Source organism: Delphinapterus leucas, chromosome 11, assembly GCF_059928025.1.
Source record: "Delphinapterus leucas isolate spDelLeu-1000000601 "Yukka" chromosome 11, BTC_Dleu_Yukka2, whole genome shotgun sequence".
NCBI classification, from domain to species: Eukaryota; Metazoa; Chordata; class Mammalia; order Artiodactyla; family Monodontidae; genus Delphinapterus; species Delphinapterus leucas.
The window spans coordinates 77,968,063-77,989,257 of record NC_143139.1 but is presented as its reverse complement, the minus strand read 5'-3'; the positions used below and the strand labels follow the sequence as shown (position 1 = coordinate 77,989,257).

The 21,195-nt window shown below is 37.2% G+C and overlaps 1 protein-coding gene across 12 annotated transcripts in view; it reads left to right on the top strand.

Moving 5' to 3' along the window:
- The window catches only part of CDK17 (cyclin dependent kinase 17), a 125,163-nt gene that overhangs the window by 32,898 nt on the left and 71,070 nt on the right, over positions 1 to 21,195 (top strand). For 4 of the 12 annotated variants that reach the window (XR_016395029.1, XR_016395030.1, XM_022562416.3 and 1 more), the window contains exon 2: positions 14,962 to 15,108. Coding sequence is in view for 9 of the 12 variants with exons in the window: in XM_022562416.3 (XP_022418124.1) it covers positions 14,991 to 15,108 (118 nt within the window). In the remaining 3 variants the exon portion in view is untranslated. The other 8 variants (XR_016395031.1, XM_089921155.1, XM_089921152.1 and 5 more) reach the window with 7 other exon arrangements.

Genomic DNA, 21,195 nt, shown 5'->3' with positions numbered 1-21,195 from the left:
TTCAAACAGGTATTTATGAGTGCCAGGTTTTGTGCTAAATGCTGGGTTGTACTAAATACAACAGTTAACAAAACATTAAGTCCCTGTTCTCAAGGAGATTAAATTCTAATGGAAGGAATCAGCAATAAACCAGTATTTAGAACGTCAAGCAGTAAGGCTATGGAGGAAATTAAAACAGGCAAGGGGAATGGAATGTGTAACCTGGGTGTGGAGTTGTCACTGTTTAATACAGGGTGACCAGGGAAGTGATGTTTGAGTAGAAGGAAGTTAGCCTTAAGCGTATCTGGGAGAAGTGCATTCCAGGCAGACAAAGAGCAAAGGCAGGAATCAGCAAAGAGACTGTGCTGCTAGAGTAGAGTGGGTGGGAGTAGAATTGTAGTAGATGTGGTTAAAAAGGAGAGTGGCAGACAAGTCATATAGGGTCTAGGAAGCCATTTAAGGACTCTGGGTTTAACTATTGAGTAAAGCACCAGTCGTTGGAGGATTTTGGAGAAGAGAGATGAGGGTTATTTATGATTTAGTATGTTTGCTCTGGCTGCTATATAGAAAATATACTATGGGCAGTGGGGCAGGGAGGGGGAAGGTGGTGGGTGGGAGCGGGAAGACCAGTTAGGATGCTCTAAATATTATATTCTAGACAAAGAGATGATGGGGCCTGGCTTAGGATTTTAGCAGTTCATGTGGTAAGAAGGAGGAGCCTACACGTTTTGGTAATGTATTGATTGTAGGGTATGAAAAAAGGGAAGACAGCCAGAGCAGATGATGACTATAGAGTTACCATTTACTGGGATAGTGAAGATTACAAGAGGAGCAGGGTTTGGAGGCAGTGGAGATACGTGTGTTATTTTCTCCTTGATACCTTTCCCAGATGCTAGACTTTAATTCTGAATAGCTACATTCATGTAGGTAAACGTGTCTCCATGACATAGTTTTGGGGGAAGAGCTGAAATATAATATTTGATAGGAAAACAGTCTAATTTGTGTCCTAACTCTGTTATAACTTTAGTTATATTTAGTTCACCACTGGTATCAAATGTTCTGAGTGCAGAATCAGAATTTTCCCTTCGTTAGGGCTTGGGGTCTGAGCTACCTGTGAGACTCAGGAAATCTCTTCCCACTTTAAAGCCCAGCCAGCAGTTGGCAAAACTGTAAGAGATCTCTGTTTCACAACTCAGATGCTGAGGTTTTGGGCAGCTGAGCCATTTTCTTTTCTCTTTAGCCCCACCCCTGGCTTTCCTCACCTGTGGAAAAAGCATTCACCTAATACCCTTTCTTTAGTAGGCCTGGACTTGCCCCTTGGGGACAGAGTTTTTTCTCTTAGCTCTGCTGCACTGTCCCCAGCATTTTGCAGTCCTACCTCCCCACTCTCCCAATAGACCTCCAATACTTGGAAAGGATCCTTTTGAGAAAGTACAGATTTGCTCTGTGACTGAAGCTGCTCAGGGTTTTAATGTCTTGCCAGACCCCATGAACCCCTAAAAAGTTTCTTAAAAGTTGGGCTAGTTTTCCCCTTTTATAGCGAGTTTACTCCTCCTTTCACTGTGACACCAGACATTCCTGTTTTCATTCCTGGAAAGGGCTAGTTCCCTCTAGGGATTTAGTTCATTTATGTTGTGTGGCTTGTTTTGTTTTGTTTTGTTTTTGCGTCTCAGCTCTCTGAGTTTAAAAAACTATGATTTTATAGCCTGTCTGGGCTGTTCTTATTGTTGAGATGGGAGCAAAAAAAGTCTTTTGTGAGTTTCTGTATCCTAACCATAAGCAGTAGTACTAGTTACTCTTTTGTGTTCAAAATAATTTGTATAGTTTGTTCACACTGAAATTATTTAGCCTGTTCTTTTAATAAAATCGTACTAAAATAAGGTACTGACCATATGCAGGTTTGATAAAAAACTGATGTAAATGCATGCTGACACAATAGTTGATATCTTTTATTGTGGTAAAATATACATAACATAAAATTTACCATTTTAAACATTTTAAGTGTACAATTTAGTGACATTAATACATTCAAAAAGTTGTGTAACTATCACTACTGTCTACTTCCAGAACTTTTTCATCATCCCAAACAAAAACTCTGTACCCATTAAACAATAACTCCTCATTGCCCCCTCCCTTCTATTCCCTGGTAACCTCTGTTCTACTTTCTGTGTCTATGAATTTGCCTATTCTAGATATTTCATACAAGTAGAATTATATAATATTTGTCCTTTTGTGTCTGACTTATTTCACTTAGCATGATGTTTTTAAGGTTCTTCTACACTTTAGCATGTATTAGAATTTCATTACTTTTTTTATGACAGAATAGTATTCATTCCATTGTATGTATTTTTGTGTATGTATTTATGTGTATATATACATATTGTTTACCATTCACTTGTTGGACACTTAGGCTTGTTCACTTGTTGGACACTTAGGCTGTTTTTACCTTTTGTCTATTATGATTAATGCTGCTATTAACATTTGTGGAAAAGCATCTGTTTGAGTCCCTGTTTTCAATTTTTTGGGATATATGCCTAGGAGTGGAATTGTTTTCTTTAGTCTATAGCTATTTTCTGATATCTCTAGTTACTACTTCTTTAATCCATTGGTTAAGAGTGTGCTGTTTAATTTACACATATTGTGAGTTTTCCAGTTTTCTTTGTTATTGATTTCCAATTTCATTTCATTGTGATCAGAAAATATACTCTGTATGATTTCAGTCTTTTTAAATTTATTAAGACTTGTTTTGTGGTCTTACTAATGTCTGTCATGGAGAATGTTCTGTTTGCACTTGAGAAGAATGTGTATTCTCCTGTTGTTAGGTGGAGCATTCTAATGTCTGTTAAGTCTAATACACTAGGTATATAGTGTTGTTCAGGTCCTCTATTTCTTTATTGATCTTCCGTCTGGTTCTTCTATCCAGTGTTGAAAATGGGGTATTGAAGTCTCCAATTACTATTGTAGATCTCTCTTTTGAATTTTTTCAGTTTTTACTTAGTATATTTTCAGGCTCTGTTGTTAGGTATGTATGTTTATGATTGTCATGTCTTAATCTGTTATCATTATATAGTGTCTCTCTTAGTCTCTTTTTTCACTATTCTATTTTTCTGACAAAAATTTAGTCATTTCAGCTCTTTTGGTTACTACTTGCATGGAATACCTTTCTCTATCCTTTTACTTTCAATCTCTTTGTGTCTTTATATCTTGGGAATTAGAATTAACTTATAACAACCTAGCTTGAATAATACCAACTTACCTCAATAGTATGTAAACACTCTGATCCTGTATATCTCCATCCTTCCTCCTCTATATTGTTATTGTCACAGATTACCTCTTTATACATTGTGTGCCCATTAACATAGATTTATCATTTTTATGTGTGTGTACATTGTCCTTTAAACCATACAGGAAAAAGGGGGAAAAGAGAAGTTGCAAACCAAAAGTACAATGATACTGTTTTTTATAACTGCGTATACTTACCTCTACTGGTGTTCTTTAGTTCTTCTTATGGCTTTGAGTTACTGTCTAACGTCCTTTCATTTCAGCCTGAAGCTCTCTGATTAGCATTTCTCGTAGGGCAGGTCTGCTAGTAATGAACCTCTTCAGCTTTTGTTTATCTGAAATGTCTATCTCTCTTTCCTTCTTGGAGAATAGTTTGCTGGATATAGAATTCTTGGTTGACAGATTTTTTTTTTTCTTCCCTTTTCAGACTTTAAATACATTATTCCCAGTGCCACCTGATCTTCATGGTTTCTGATGAGACATCAGCCATTAATCTTTTTGAGGGTTCCTTGTGTGTATGTGTGTGTGTGTGTGTGTGTGTGTGTGTATGTGTATGTGTGTGTGTGTGTGTGTGTGTGAAGTTGCTTCTCTCCAGCTGTTTTCAAGATTCTTTTTTATTTTTATTTTTGTCTTTGGGCTTTGACACTTTGAATAGCATGGATCTTTTTGAGTTTATCCTTCTTGGAGTTTGTTGAGATTTTCAGATGTGCATATGCATGTTTTTCATCAGGTTTGGGAAGTTTTCAACCATGATTTCTTCAAAAAGATGTTTACCCTCTTTTTTTCTCTTCTGGGACCCTGATGTCTTTGTGGGTATACTTGATGATGTCCTACAGATCCCTCAGAGTCGGTTCATTTCTCTTCATTCTTTTTTCTTTCTGTTCCTCAGACTGGATAATTTTGACTTTATCTTCAAGTTCACTGATAGTTTCTTTTGCCTACTTAAATCTCTTGTGAGTTTTTCATTTCAGTTACTGTATTTTTTTAGCTCTAGAATTTGTTTGGTTCCTTTATAATATCTGTCTCTTTATTGATAGTCTCTTTTTTCATACATTGTTTTCCTGGTTTCTTTTAGTTCTTTGTTTCCTTTAACTCTTTGAGCATATTTAGGACAGTTTATTTAACATCCTTGGCTACAAATTCCAAAATTCTGGTCTTCTTCAGGAATGGTTTCTATCAAATGCTTTTTTTCTTGTAAATGAGCCATGCTTTCTTTGTTTATATGCTATGTAATTTTTTTGTTGAGACATGGGCACTGTACTATAATGAGGTAACTCTGAAAACCAGATTCTCCCGCTCCAAGGCTGTGGGTGTTTCTTGGTTGTTGAGGTCTGCTTCCATCCATTTGTGACTCTCCCAAATGATTTTTGCAAATGTGTATTCCTGTGTGTGGTCACTGAAGTTTCTATTCCATTACCTTTGCAGTCAGCTAGTGACCTACTGAAGATCTTCTTTAATATTTGGCTCAAGCAACAGCAAAAGAAAACATCACTGTCTCTTTTAAGTCTCCCAGTAGATGCCAGTACAGGCACCCCCTGCAGCCCAAAAGGGCCTTAAGGAAGGCAAGTGCCCACATCAGTGCCAGTCTCTCAAGGGGTTTGTCAGACTGCCCAAAATCTGCAGCCCCCACTTTGTTGTGTCAAGGTTCCCCACTGTCTGCCCTGGCACCAGCCAGCTGCCTTAGGAATGCAGCTTGCTATCTCCATTGTTGGGACCAGGCTGAGGAAAGGGCAGCGTTAACTGGTTTGCACATGTGGTTCTCCTATCAGGATCAACAGCCTCTCCCTTCAGCAAGCACTCCCCTGGTTGTTATAAGTGTTCAGTCAGGTTCCAGAGTTCTGAGATAGTTGATTCTGGTCCTTTTTTCCACTTTGCTGGTTGTTTATGGTGGGGGGACCAACCCCAAGAGCTTCCTACTATGACATTTTGCATCTCAAGTGTCACAGTATTATATTGTCTTTCTTATGTGTGTTTATGAATAGAGGAAAGTCTTCCGGTAGGTGTCTTTTTTCTGGTTGGTGTGTTTGCTCAGACTTTCAAAGGAAAAGAATCAGTCTCAGATTTGAACTCATAAAGGATTAAGATGTTTAAAGTGTTTGGTGAAAAAAACCTATAAGCATGATTGAAATTCTATTTCAGTGCTCTGTTAATATTTTGTACAATAACTTCGTGTTTTATACAAATAAGAAATTTGTGTCTTTAGTGAGAAAACTTAATTTTTGTTATTCCTCCTCATCAAGTATAGCTAGCTTAAGTGTCTTAGAAAGTGCTAAATATTTATCGTGATTTAATTATTGAGGAAAAGCTATTAGAAAATTTGCTTACAGGCCACTCAGTGAGTTTACCTCAGTTACAGAAGGTTTAATTTAAGACTGCAGTCACTGAAGAAAATGTTATAAAGAAATAAAGTTCTCTTTGTTGAGAAGTCGTATTATTCTACTTGATATTTTGGAAAGATTAACAACAGCAGGACTTAGTGGAAAAATACTAGCCTGTCATTTCAGTCTTAGATTTAAATTCAAACTTTAAAATGCTTAATTTGTTCTGCACGTAAATTCTGCTTCTTTACCTACAGAAAAATCATAGGCATTTTTAAAACAATCTCAGCTTTTTCTCCAACTTTTCCTGCAATTATTAAGTTGTTTTAAGAATGTTTCAAAGACATAAGCAGAGAATTACCACTCAAATAAGTCCTTTAATCAAGAGAAATTTGGATTATAAGGTAAATTTGTGTACAAAAATTTTTTATTGGAAGTACCAAAGGGCCACAAAATGACAGCATTTTTTCAGGTAAATACTCATAGTAGAGGATCTAGTTTGTGAGTTTTCATAGCTGTTGTCTTAACAACAACAACAATAACAAAGTGTTTCCCATTCCTAGGGCAAAACTCAGTTGGCATTCCAGGATGGTTATCTGTATTCTCTAAGTAAATAGAATATGGGCATTCCTCAGATATATTGCAGATTTGTTTCCAGACCCCTGCAGTAAAGTGAGCCACACGAATTTTTTTTTTCCCAGTGCATATAAAACTTATGTTTACACTATACTGTAGTCTAAGTGTGCAATAGCGTTATGTCTAAAAAAACCAGTGTGTACACCTAAATTAAAAAATACTTTATTGCTAAAAAATGCTAACCATCATCTGAGCCTTTAGTGACTTGTAATCTTTTGGTGGAGGATGGCTGTTGACTGATCATTGTGGTGGTTGCTGAAGGTTGGGGTGACTGTGGCAGTTTTTTAAGATAACAGCTGCTGCATCAATTGATTCTTCCTTTCATGACCGATTTCTCTATAGAATACAATGCTGTTTGATAGCATTTTACCCACAGTAGAACTTCTTTCAAAATTGGAGTCAGTCCTCTCCGACCCTTCTGTTTTATCAACTAAGTTTGTATAATATTCTGAATCATTTGTTGTCATTTCAGCAGTCCTCACAGCATCTTCACCAGGAGTAAATGCTAGCTCAAGAAACCACTTTCTTTGCTCATCTGTAAGAAGCAACTCCTCATCTGTTAAAGTTTTATCATGAGATTGTAGCAATTCAGTCATATCTTCAGGTCCCACTTTAATCCTAGTTCTCTTGCTGTTTCTACCAAATCTGCAATTTCTTCCTCCACTGAAGTCTTAGACCCCTCAACTTCTGCCAAACATTCTGTTAATGTCTTCCCATGAATCACGAATGTTTTTTAATGACATCTAAAATGGTGAATCCTTTCCTGAAGGTTTTCAATTTATTTTGTCTAGATCCCTCAGAGGAATCACTATATATATAGCAACTATAGCCATATGAAGTGCATTTCTAAAATAACAAGACATGAAAATCAAAATTACTCCTTGATCCGTGGGCTACAGAGGGGATGTTGTGTTAGCAGTCATGAAAACAACACTAATGTCATTGTACATCTCCATTAGAGCTCTTGGGCGACCAGGTGCATTGTCAATGAGCAGTAATATTTTGAAAGGATTCTTTTTTTCTGAGCAGTAGTTCTCAAAAGTAGGCTTAAAATGGGGCTTCCCTGGTGGCGCAGTGGTTGAGAGTCCGCCTGCCGATGCAGGGGACACGGGTTCGTGCCCCGGTCTGGGAAGATCCCACGTGCCGCAGAGCGGCTGGGCCCGTGAGCCATGGCCGCTGAGCCTGTGCGTCCGGAGCCTGTGCTCCGCAACGGGAGAGGCCACAACAGTGAGAGGCCCGCGAACCGCAAAAAAAAAAAAAAAAAAAAGGAGGCTTAAAATATTCGGTAAACCATGTTGTAAACAGATGTGCTGTCATCCAGGCTTTGTTGTTCCTTTTACAAAGCACGTGCAGAGTAGATTTAGCATAATTCTTAAGGGCCCTAGGATGATTGGAATGGTAAATAAACATTGACTTCAGTTTGATGTCACCAGCTGTGTTAGCCCCTAACAACAGAGTCACCCTTTCCTTGGAAGCTTTGAAGCCAAGCATTGATTGTTTCCTCCTATGAAAGTCCTAGATGGTATCATCTTCCAGTAGAATGCTGTTTTGTCTACATTGAAAATCTGTTGTGTAGGGTAGCCACCTTCATTAATTATCTTAGATCTTCTAGGTAACTTGCTGCAGCTTCTACATCAATACTTGCTGCTTCACCTTGTACTTTTATGTTATGGAGATAGCATCTTTTCTTAAACCTCGTGAACCAACGACCTCTGCTAGCTTCAGACTTTTCTTCAGCTTCCTCATCTCTCTCGCCTTCATAGGATTGAAGAGAGTTAGGGCCTTGCTGTGGTTTAGGCTTTGGCTTAAGGGAATGTTGTGGCTGGCTTGATCTTCCATCCAGCGCATTAAAACTTTCTCCATATCAGAAGTAAGGCTATTTTGCTTTCTTATTCGGGTGTTCATTGGAGTAGCACTTTTAATTTCCTTCAAGAATATTTCCTCTGCATTCACAGTTTGGCCAACTGTGTGGCACAAGAGGCCTAGCTTTTGGCTTGTCTTGGCTTTCAACATGCTTTCCTCACTAAACTTAGTCATTTCTAGCTTTTGATTTAAAGTGAGGGATGTGCGACCCTTCTCACTTGCACACTTGGAGGCCATTTTATGGTTATTGATTGGCCTAATTTCAGTATTGTGTCTCAGGGAATAGGGAGGCCTGAGGAGAGGGAGAGAGTTGGGGGAACCGCTGGTGGGTGGAGCAGTCAGAACACATATAACATTTATGAAGTTTACTGTCTTAGATGGGCGAGGTTTGTGGTGCTCCAAAACAGTTACAATAGTAACATCAAAGATCGCTGATCACAGATCAACCCAACAAATATAATAATAATGAAAAACTTTGAAATATTGTGAGAATTACCAAAATGTGACAGACACGAAGTCAGCGAATGCTTTTGGAAAAATGGCACCTATAGACTTGGAGGGTTGCTGCAAACCTTCCATTAGTGTAAAAAACACATTATCTGTTGTGCAGTAAAACAAAGTGCAATAAAGATGCACTTTGTTTTACTGCATGCTTATGTATGCTTGTAGTTACATTTTCAGGATTAAAAAAAAAACATGAAAAAATTTCTTAATTGTACAGCAGGCAATCCCAGATCAAATTTTAGGTGATAAAGTAAGGTAACACATTACATGTTTCTTTTAAGCACTTGTAGTTGGAAACTGATTTTTGAACATTTTCAGCTGTGTGTGTGTGTGTGTGTGTGTGTGTGTGTGTGTATAAATATATATAGGGGAGGGAGGAAGAGAAAGAGGCAGAGTTTATAGTAAGTCATTCTGAGTATCATTTATTGCCCCTTTATCTTTTAAAATTTGATCTAGCTATGGCAAAAAGCTGGAGATCTTTTTGACAACTAGAAAGACATAAAAGTTGTTTTGTATTATACATGCACACAGATATATTCGAATGGGTATATATATATGGAATATATATGTATTATATATACGTGGTAAGTGCTGTGAGTAAAAAAAAAAACAACTAAGGATAAAGGAATAGAGAGGGTCAGGGTCAGGAAAGAGCCCTTTGCAGGGTAAAGCTTATGTTGAAATTTGAGCATTTATAATTGTTCTCTAGATAGCTAAGTCTTTAAAATATTAAAACCAAACAGTTGTGGAGTTTTTATTTAGGGTTTATTTTAAATTACAGTACATTTACTTCTAAGGTAAAAATAGCTTTTTCAGTGGCATGAATTTAAATATAAAACAATATTTAAGCATTCACTATAAATTACTGTTAATATATCTTAATCTTCATGAAAACGACAGTGTAAAGATCCTAACAGTCCCAAATAAAAGTTTTTGCTAAAACAGAAAAAATATTTTACCCCAACTGTTTTTTAAAAATTATTTATTTATTTGGCTGTGCTGGGTCTTAGTTGCGGCACACGAGATCTTTAGTTGCAGCTTGCGATCTCTTGGTTGCGTCATGTGGGATCTAGTTCACTGACCAGGGATTGAACCCAGGCCCCCTTGTGTTGCGAGTATGGAGTCTTAGCCACTGGACTACCAGGGAAGTCCTTTAACGCAACTCTTGAGGGTTTTGGTTTTAGGAAATCAGTAATTTAGCACTGCTTTATTAATATACAGTACATATTAGTTAACCTTCAAGCTAATGTAAATAGTAATATTTACTTCACAAAAGGTGTTTTATTGTAGCATTGCATGTGTTTTTGTCCTCAACCTAATGGGCAAAAAAGTTGACATGCATAATTCTTCTTAAAGATAATTAGATATGTCAAGGAATCTTTAATTTGGGAGTATTTTTTCTTTAATAATGATCTAGGCATTGTTGATGAAATTCCTTAACATCTGTGTTTACTGATCATTGTGACTTAATTAAAAGGTTACAGTTATAGCACGGAAGATTAAAAAAATAGGACCTTTTTGAGGATGTGCTGTGTTTTGTTATGAAGTTTTTCTTTTTTATAAATTTATTTTTGGCTGCATTGGGTCTTCGTTGCTGTGCGTGGGCTTTCCCTAGTCGCGGTGAGCGGGGGCTACTCTTCGTTGCGGTGCACGGGCTTCTCATTGTGGTGGCTTCTCTTGTTGTGGGGCATGGGCTCTAGGTGCCCAGGCTTCAGTAGTTGTGGCACGTGGGCTCAGTAGTTGTGGCTCACGGGCTCTAGAGCGCAGGCTCCTTAGCTGTGGCTCACGGGCTTAGTTGTTCTGCGGCATGTGGGATCTTCCCAGACCAGGGCTTGAACCCGTGTCCCCTGCATTGGCAGGCGGATTCTTAACCACTGCACCTCTTATTAATGAATTAGAAATGTCCTTCTTATTCCTGACAGAGTAGAAAATACATAAAGTTAGTTACTTTATGTACTAGAATTTTCTTCGCTCTTGATGGAAATGCATACTGTTCTGAGTTATAAACACATAGAATTTCAACTAATACATTGTTCAAAAGCATTGTATGAAGAAAAAGTTAAGGCTTATGTGATTTCCCTTTCCCCCCCTTTTCTGTACCCACTTAAAACAATCAAGATTTACTTGGCGCTCTATAGTGGCATTGCCCAATAGAAATATAATGTGAGCACCATACTGAATTTTAAAGTATTTTGCAGGTATATTTAATTAGTAGAGTTAGTTTTAGAAATATTGAGAAATTTTACTTAAATATGTCTAGAATTTTTCAAAATCATGTTATGCATATAATAATAGATTTTTTACATTCTTTTAAAATACTGAGTCTTTAAAATCCAGGGCATATTTTTTATTTACAGTACAAGGCAGTTTGGAGTGACCACTTTTCACATACATGGTCAGAATGGGATGTTACCATGTTATATGAATTAATTCTGTAATAACATGTCTGTTATAGTTTGTTATTTTATCCTTATTTGTCGTCTAAAATAAGAGGCAGGTACATGGTCAGCAAGCTTTCAAAAATGGTGTGCAAGATTCTGAAGTGGTGATGTTTGTATAGTTACGTAGACATTCGTGACCACATGACTGTTTGAGAAAATTGGAGTCAAAAAGTTGGTAACTGTGAGCTACTAGCGCTTAGGGGTTTTTGTTAGGGCACACAGATTTCTTGAAGGAGTGTGTGTTGAGGGTTCCTAAGATACTCTCATGCTTGATAATTTGCTAAAAGGGCACAGAAATCAGAGAAAAGCTGTTAAACTCATGATTGTTTTATTACAGTGAAAAGATAACAGATTAAAATCAGCAAAGGGGAAAGGGTATATAGGGTGGAGTCCAAGAGAAACCAGGTGCGAGTTTTCGGTTATCCTCTCCTAGTGGAATTGCATGACAGTGCTCCATTCCTCCAGTTGTCCTGTATGACAGCATGGCAAAGTGGTGCCAGCCAGGGAAGCTTACCTGAATCTTGGTGTCCAGAGGTTTTTTTAGGAGTCAATTACATAGGCATGGAAGTACCTACATGACTGTCTTTAGTTACTTAGTCTCCAGTTTCCCTTATTCCTCCTCCCCGCTGAGGTCAGGCTGATAAATGGTGTGGCCCAAAGCCCCAGGCATACAGAGATAGGGATTTACCATAATTCACATGATAAATGGTGTGGCCCAAAGCCCCAGGCATACAGAGATAGGGATTTACCATAATTCACATTGTTAATATAAATTATCTGGTGTGGCCCAAGATTTTAGGTATACAAAGAAATTTATCAGGCAGGATATTGCAAGGGGTCAGAGGTTATCTCCTAGGGGCTTGTCTTAGGTGATTCCTTTCTTTGGAATGTGCAGAGTTTAACCCCCCAAGCTTGCAGAGTTACCCCTTAACTGCACAGGATGATTCTGGATACAAAGGAGGGTGTCTCTAGTATCAATTCTTAGAGAAACAAAAGGGTAGATGAAGATTGGTGATAGCTCCATTCACCTTAAATATCTAATATGTTTTAAGCAAATGGCATGGATTACTGACTGTCAAGGTAGAGCTATATAAAGGCTGACTTTGAGAAGTAAAGAATCTAGCATTTAGGACAGCCATATAGTTACAGGTTTCTTAGTTGGAAACAACTCTTAAAGTTTACTGACTGCCTCCTATAAATTCACCTTGTTTGCTAAAGTATATGTTATCTCCTTTAATCCACATCTGAATGTCCATTTCTGCCTGTGATGGGAGGAACTTGTATCAGACTAAGGCTCCCTATGAAACTAGGGAAAAAATATAGTTTGAAGGCATCGTAGAGCTTTTGAGTCAGTCAAGACTTCAGGAGTAAAGATTCAGGAGAGAAGAGAAATAGACGTATTCTGTGGGTTTCCTCTAGAGATATTTTCTAACTCTTAAGCTCTTTTGGATAAGAGGATAAAAGTTGAGCAGTGTATGAGAGGTGAGCAAAAAGCAACTGAGGGAGTTGAGTGGAGCTTTCAATAGTTTTTGTTGTTGTTTTAGTCCTAGGTTTGCAGTTTGAATCTTTTGAAAGGCCACACCATAGGAGTGGGAACGAACAGAAGTAGGCCAGACTTTACAGTATCTGAAACTCAGTCTCAAGCCAGCTCTGTTCCTGATTGGACTGAGGTAAATCTCTGACTCTGACTGCTTGTTAGAAAAAAAATAAATCCTTTCTGGAAGAAGATAATAACATCATCCAGAGCTTCTACATTTTTTCTTACATATTTTCATACAGTCATTCACATACAATGTGTAGTATTCAGTAAAAAAATTACTATGCATTCAACAGGACCAACAGGGAAAAACCAGCATAGAAACAGGTTATGCAGGTTATTCATAGGTTGTGTAATTCTGGAGTTATAGACAAGAACTTTAAAATACTATAACCTAGTCATGAAAATAGATGGCAAGGTGAAGAATTTCAGTAGAGAACTTGAATCTATAGAAAGGGATCAAATAGGAATTCTAGGATTGAAAATACAATAACTAAAATTTAGAACCCAGTAGATCGGTTTAATTGCGGTTTAGGCACAACTGAAAAGAGGTCAGCTGGAAGGTTAGTAGAAAATATTCAGCAACATTGATTTGTCTTTAAGTATGTAAAACAGAGTTGGTAAAACATAATATTATCACTTATAAACTTGTATTCAGTACCCTACCCCGAGCCTTTGAGCAAACAAAAATTATTCATTAAAAATATCTTATGTAGAGTTCACTTGTTCAGCACACTCAGCTACTTGGAATAGAGCCCTAGGATGAGAAAATAAGCAAAATACTTACAGATTCAAGATAGATATCCAGAGCTGGATGGTAAAACAGGTATTTTAGCATAGGGGAGTTAGAAGAAGCTCTTAGTTGGGGTAATGGTTACAGTACGCTTGGTAATCTGGTAAACTAGCTCACCACAATTAAGACTGTAAATTAGAAAAGAAGTTACAGGTAAATAATTGAGGAATTGGTTTTGGCAGATACCTTGTTTGATCATATCCAAGACTCCACTATGAATTATACCATTAGTGTATGTACTACTAGGAAAAAAGAAAGCTGTCAATTATAATTGACATCCCATTACAGTAAGTCCCCTACATACAAACCTTCAAGTTGTGAACTTTCAGAGATGCGATATGTGTTCCATCAATATCAGGAGTGAGTGAAATTGCAGCTTGCCCTCCATCTCCTATTGCAGATGATCCTTCAACTCTGCCAGTTCCCACCTCCTCTCCCTCCTCCAGTCAGTAACTCTTCTTGCCTGTTCACTCGATGCCAGCCCCTGTGTGCCAACTGTTGTGCTGTACTACTGTACTTTTCAAGGTACTGCACTGTAAGATTAAAAGTGTTTTCTTTATTTTTTGTGTTTGTTTTTATATACTATTTGTGTGAAAAGTATTATAAACCTATTACAGTACAGTACTATATAGCTGCGTGTGTTAGTTGAGTACCTAGGCTAACTTTGTTGGACTTATGAACAAATTGGACTTATGAACACGCTCTTGGAATGGAACTCATTCGTATGTAGGGGACTTAACTGTAATTGTGATACATCCTGATTTCAGAGATGTTAAAATGTGGGGGAAAAGGTAAATGGTAATCTTAGTTTTAAATCTCAGTTCTATCGATAATTGTTTGTTTGCCTTCTGTCAGGGAACTTCTTTGAGCCTGTTTGCTTATTTGTGAAAATGGGATAGTATAGTATGCTCTTTAGAATTAGGAAGACTAAATGAATTCAGAGACATGAGAGTGTCTAGTATGGAGTAGGCATTTGAAACCTGTTAATTTGACTTTTATTTTTTCCTTCTAAAATTTGGCATTGTTATAATAATAGGAGGAGACTCCTGACAGCTGACCAGGGTGGGGGGAAGAACAAACCCCCAAAATATTGGCTAAATAAGAAGTTAAAAAAGAAAATTTCTGTTGGAGCTGTTTAATAAATTGTCAAGCATCATTCTTTATTCTCTCCCTACCCCACCTCTTTCACCTGTCTTATCCCCTCAGTTATATTTAAAGATATCACTGACTGGTTCCAATATGATGATTGATACTTAAAATAATGGAACCTACACATCAAAATTATGATATATTTTCACTAAATTGGTTTTTACAAAGCTCATTTTAGGAAGATTTGTAATCCTTCTAAGTTTAGTTGTGATGCTTAAAATCTCAGTCTTTAGTTTTGTAGAATTCTTGCTCTTCTGATGATGCGATATGAATATGGCATTAATTCAAGTGAGTGGATCTTTTTAAGGAAGGGTTGGATTTTGTGATGTTTGATGGATGTGAGAATTCCTCATTTTATTCTTATTTTGAAGATTCCCAGTAAACCGAGAACAGCATTTTTCTGGAGCTGTAAGATATTCATAGCTTTAATCTTATGTTCATTCTGTTCTCTTCTTTCAGGATTTTTCAAGTCACATTCAGTTGATAGGATGAAAAAATTTAAGAGAAGGCTATCCCTCACGCTCCGAGGAAGCCAGACTATTGATGAATCGTTGTCTGAATTGGCTGAACAAATGACTATTGAAGAAAACAGCAGCAAAGATAATGGTAAATATTTAGGGGGTAGGGAAGGGGAGGAGAGAATTGAATTACATGATAAATCGAATGTAAATTTACTTTCCTGATTAGTCCTTAGTAGGTTCCTTCTGTTTATTTCTCTGCCTCCTTCCCTAGTTCAATAACTTTTGCTTGCTTACTGGAATGTTCCATTCTTACTCCAACAGTGTTACTATAGCTGGTCTCTAACCCTGATGAATTCTCTATCCTGTTTATCTTTCCATTTTTCATTAGTTCTTAAATAAGAATACTTTGTATAATATTATCCTAGTTAAGTAGCTATTTTCAAATTAACATTTAAATATTTTTGTTATTCTTATAACCAAAGTTTATACAGCTTAAAAGTGCATAGTAAGTTTGTGAAATTCCTGGGAATTCCCTGGTGGTCCAGTGGTTAAGACTCTGCGCTTTCACTGCCGAGGGCCTCGGTTCGATCACTGGTCAGGGAATTAAGGTCCCACAAGCCATGCGGCGTGGCCAAAAAAAAAAGTTTGTGAAATTCCTGTTTTAAATTTCATCAGTTTTATAACATTATATAATGCATATATTGACTATCCACATAGACGACAAGGTTTATCATATGAGTGAATCATACCATTTTTTTACTTTATATTGACCAAAGAATCTATCCATAGTATTGAAAGCACTTATAGTAGATAGGCATATAATGTTTCACAAGCTTGACAGTTCTTTTTACAGTGTAAAGTAGTTAGTACACGGATATTGATATAAAATAAAAAGTGTGTTAAATTGAATGGATTAAAATGCAAAATCCTGATGAAATCTGTAGAACAAGCCTACATATTCAAAACTGAAATAGCCCTAGAGATGTCATAGTAATAACCAGGGAAGGAGCTTACAGGAATGGCTGCCAGTGTGTCATAATGTGCAGATTCTCTTCCTTGCCTCTGCCTGAAGTTCTTCTGTTTAGAGGTTTGTGGCAGTTGGTGAAAACATGAATACCCTCACCCCCTCTGGATGAAATGTAACTGTCCTTGTGAGAGAGGGAAAGGTATAATGGAAAGTGCTCTGGACTTTAAAAGTCATGGATTGGGACTTCCCTGGTGGCGCAGTGGTTAAGAATCCGCCTGCCAATGCAGGGGACATGGGTTCGAACCCTGGTCCGGGAAGATCCCACATGCTGCAGAGCAACTATGCCCATGTGCCACAACTACTGAGACTGTGCTCTAGAGCCCGTGAGCCACAACTACTGAGCCCGCATGCCACAACTATTGAAGCCCACGCACCTAGAGCCCATGTTCCACAGCAAGAGAAGCCATCGTAATGAGAAGCCTGCGTACAGGAATGAAGAGCAGACCCTGCTCACCGCAACTAGAGAAAGCCCGTGTGCAGCAACAAAGACCCAATGCAGCCAAAAATAAAGTAAATAAATAAATTTATTTTAAAAGTCATGGATTGGAATTTGGGATACACTTACACACTTATTAGTTACATGACTCTGGGTAAGTAATTTATCCTACCCAACCTTCAGTTTATCTCTTCCTCAGAAGGGTCATTATTTTACTCAAGGTTATCTGGCTCATAATATAGGAGGGGAAACATAGATGAGTTTGGTAGAAAATTTAATAATTTGGATATAATTTACTTTAGGAGAGAAATATTTTACATTTGGATCAAATCTCAAAGCTGATATTATAATGTTTTACTTTTATTCCTTTTGCCAGGAGAAAAATCCTTAATTCTCTCTCAGATCCCCTTTGATTTCTTGTTATTAATTAAACCCTGTATATTCATTCTTATGATCCACGAGTCTCGCGAGCTATTTGCCAATGATATTCAGGGGTAAAGTAAGCACAGAATGCATCTTGATAGATGCTTTCTGGGAACACATTCTGGATGGGAATTTGACTACAAGACAAACCTCTTAAAAATAAAAAAAGAGTGTGAGTCAAAGAAAATGTACATACTTTTTGGAGAGCTAATTAATATTTTAGATTCATAGCATATTTCCTGGAATATTTTAGTATTAATTGTCTTAAAACATGCTTAATTTATAATGAATGGTTAAACATTGAAAATTTTTTTCAAGTAGAACATAGTTTAAAATTTACTTTTATTCTAGTAGTAACATTAACAATTAGTAAAGAAGAGAAAATAGAAACTCTACTGAGTTTCCTCTTTAAGTTTTTCGAATTACTTGAAATAATACTTGAAGATGTCATAATAGACTGATTCCTCTTGGGTTGCAGAGATTGCTGGTAGCATAGGCTATCTCTGAGTTATATCTGCTATTACTTATTTCCTATGTATAACAACAGCACATGGGACAGCTTTCACAAAGATTCTTTACCTTTTTGGTTATCTTTCAGTACCTGATAGCTGGTTCCAACATTTTCTTTCTTTATGGAGTTTATCTTAAAGGTTAAAAGCTCCTAAGATCGGTAACACACACAGTCTGTGTCTGAATATGGTTTAATGAATGAGAAGAGGCAGACTATGCTTCTTAAAAGATCTTCTCACATACACTATAACCAGTTTGTAAAGCAAGTGATATTTGTCTAACAACTATATAGTGGTAGTGCTGGCTTGAGGAGGAAGAATATAGTTTATAACTTTCTTAAATAAACTAAACCAATTTTTCATCTGCTGTCTGTTGTTCAGTCACTTGTATGAGCAGAATCCTCTTACTCTTGCATTATATATAGGCAGGTGTCTCTCATGCATATTCTAGGACAGATCAAATGAGAAAGTACACCTAAATGGGGCTAATACTATAAAAATCTTGGAAAAATTATAATGCATATGATACAGTTGGTGTATCAAAATGTACATACACTGTGACTCATACATGTTCTACCTCCATCCAAAGAGAATTTGAGCTATTATCTCTATTTTGATAATTATGAGTCATACTGTGAATGCTTTAACTCAGTTATAAATGTATAATATAATTATAGTTCGCATTAGAGTACCTTTCTAGATAAGCTAGTGTGTTTACAGATTGATCGGTGGATTGAACCCAGGGAAAGAGGAATCTTGAATTTATATTTAGTGTGTTAAAATTAGGTTGAAAGTTTGCAAACGGGGTTGATTTAAGCATACTGGCCTTAACTCAATACAGCTTTTCCTAATTATAAAATGAAATTTTTGCACTAAAATTTACAAACTGAAGTATAAGAAACATTTTTTTCTAAAGTACTTGCAAGGAAAGAGAATTCTGAGCACATCAAATTTTTTTTTTTTTTTAGTAACTGAGAAGGCACTGAATATTTCATTTAAAAAAAAAACCTGTCAAACATTAATTCATCTCAGTTCCTCAGAAGTTAAAAATAGAATTACCATATAACCCAGTAGTTCCATTCCTAGGAATATATCCAAATAATTGAAACAAGTATTCAAACAGAATCTTGCACATGAATGTTTATATTTATAGCAGCAGTATATACGGTAGCCAAAAGGGGGGAAACAACTCAAATGTCCATCAACAGATGAGTGTATAAACAAAATGTGACATATTCTGGGAATGGAATATTATTTAACCATAAAATGGAATGAAGTACTGATACATGCTACAATATGGATGAATCTTGAAAACTGAAAGAAGCCAGACCCCAAAGGTCACATATTCTATGATTCTGTTTTTATGAAATATCCAGAATAGGTAAATCCAGAGACAAAAAGCAGCTGAGTGGTTGCCAGGGACTCAGGAGAGGGGGGAATGCGGAGTGACTGTGTAGTAGATACAGGGTCTCCTTTGGTAGTGATGAAAATATTTTGGAACTAAATAGAAGTGATGGTTGTACAACATTGTACATCTACCAAATAAAATGATTAATTTTATGTTAGTGAATTTCATCTCAGTAAACACAGTTCATCTTAAATATACCTTTTTCTCATAGATTCTTGATTTGCTTGCTAAAAGTCTTACTATGATTTTAGACATACAGAAAGTTATATTTCATGATGTTATCTTTAAGTAGTTAGCCTTACTCTGTAATGAGAAGTGTATTGAAATTATTGATTTGATGAGGAGGACAGGTGACAATTTAATTATGATGAAGAGAATAGATCACACTTATAGAAAGGCAAAAGTCATGCTTTATTATACGTAAACTATTTGAGGCTTACAAAGGCAGCAATAACAAGAACAAAAAAAAAAACCCCAAAAGGCAAAGATTGAAATGGTCCAGTTTTCCTGATATTCAGTTTCTTGTCCTTACTCCTCAGTCTGTGGCACTGGGACAGTTTATCGTGTTGTTCAGAATTAACAAGATTAGTTTTATGGATATTGTGAGATCTTGTCTTATTTCCAGGTTTCTCCCTTTCTCCTGGTAATCTGATACATCGGGGTCCCCAACCCCCCCCCCACCGGGGCCCAGGGCCGAACAGCAGGAGGTGAGCGGCGGGCAAGTGAGCAAAGCTTCATCTATTGCTCCCCATGGCTCGCGTTACCGCCTGAACCATCCTCCACCCCCACCCCACCCCACCCTATCTGTGGAAAAGTTGTCTTCCACGGAACTGGTCCCTGGTGCCAAGAAGGTTGGGGACTGCTACACTACATGGTAGCAGTGACAGTTTTTGACAATAGTGGATGACATAGGGTGTTCTAAGTAGTGCTAACTCCTCCAAATAGCACAAGGTCTGTGAGAGGATGAGGCTGAAAGCCACAGACTTCATCGGATGTGTGTAGGGTCTGGAATAGGATCTGGTTAATAAGAGAGCTTACAAGAGCAGGATTAGGAACCAGGGAGTGAGTTAAGGCTACGAGGTGTTGGCTAAGAAATTCGTTCTCCTGATCATAGTAGTACACATAATCAGAATATCCAAATAAATAAGATGTCAAATAAATTTCTTAGTGGAATCTAATGATTGCCATGTTATGATATTAAAAAGTCATTGAAATCCTTACTTGGAACTAATTATAGAATAGGAAAGATCTAGTGCAGGTTTTCATATAGATTTCCATTACTTTTTAAAATATATTGTGGTAAAATATATATAACCTGTAATTTACTATTTTCACCATTTGGAAGCATACAGTTTTAGTTAGTACATACATTCACATTGTTGTGCAGCCACCACCACTAACCATATCTAGAACTTTTTCATCAGCCCAGACTGAAACACTGTACACATGAAACAGTAATTCCGGACTTCCCTGGTGGCGCAGTGGTTGAGAATCCACCTGCCAATGCAGGGGACACAGGCTCGAGCTCTCGTCTGGGAAGATTCCCACATGCCGCAGAGCAGCTAAGCCCGTGTGCCACAACTACTGAGCCAGCATGCCACAACTACTGAGCCTGCTCTCTAGAGCCCGTGAGCCACAACTACTGAAGCCCGCACGCCCAGAGCCCGTGCTCCGCAACAAGAGAATCCACCTCCATGAGAAGCCCTTGCACTGCAACCAAGAGTAGCCCCCCGCTCGCCTCAACTAGAGAAAGCCTGCACGCAGCAACGAAGACCCAGTGCAGCCAAAATTTAATTAATTAATTAAAAAAAAAAAGAAAACAGATCAGTAGTCTGTAATAACCTATATGGGAAAAGAATCTGAAAAACAATGGATACACATATATGTGTAATTGAATCACTGTGCTGTACACCTAAAACTAACACAACACTGTAAATCAACTATACTCCAATATAAAATAAAAATTATAAAAAAACAAAACAGTAATTCCCCATTCTTCTCTCCCCTCAGGACCTGGTAACCACTATTCTCCTTTGCCTATTTGTCCTCTTGTGTCTGACTTATTTCATTTAGCATAATGCCTTAAAGGTTTCCACTTCTTTTTAAAATACAGAGTATTATTATTTGACTGAACTGTCCAGTTAATTGCTGTCATAATCTTGAAATGTGTGAATATTTGACCTCATCTAGTCCTATGACTTCAGCTACTATGTAATGCTGACTACACCGAAATTTGTCTCTCTAGTCAGGATTTTTTGCTGGATCTTTAGATTCATATCGAAATGCTTACTTGGCTTCTCCACATAGATGTCTATTAAGAACCTTAAATTTAATACATATGACTAAACCACAAAGCTTGATTTCCTTCCCCCCCAAATCAGCTTCTACTCCAACTTCCCTCACTTAACCTAAACCACTTAAAACTAGAA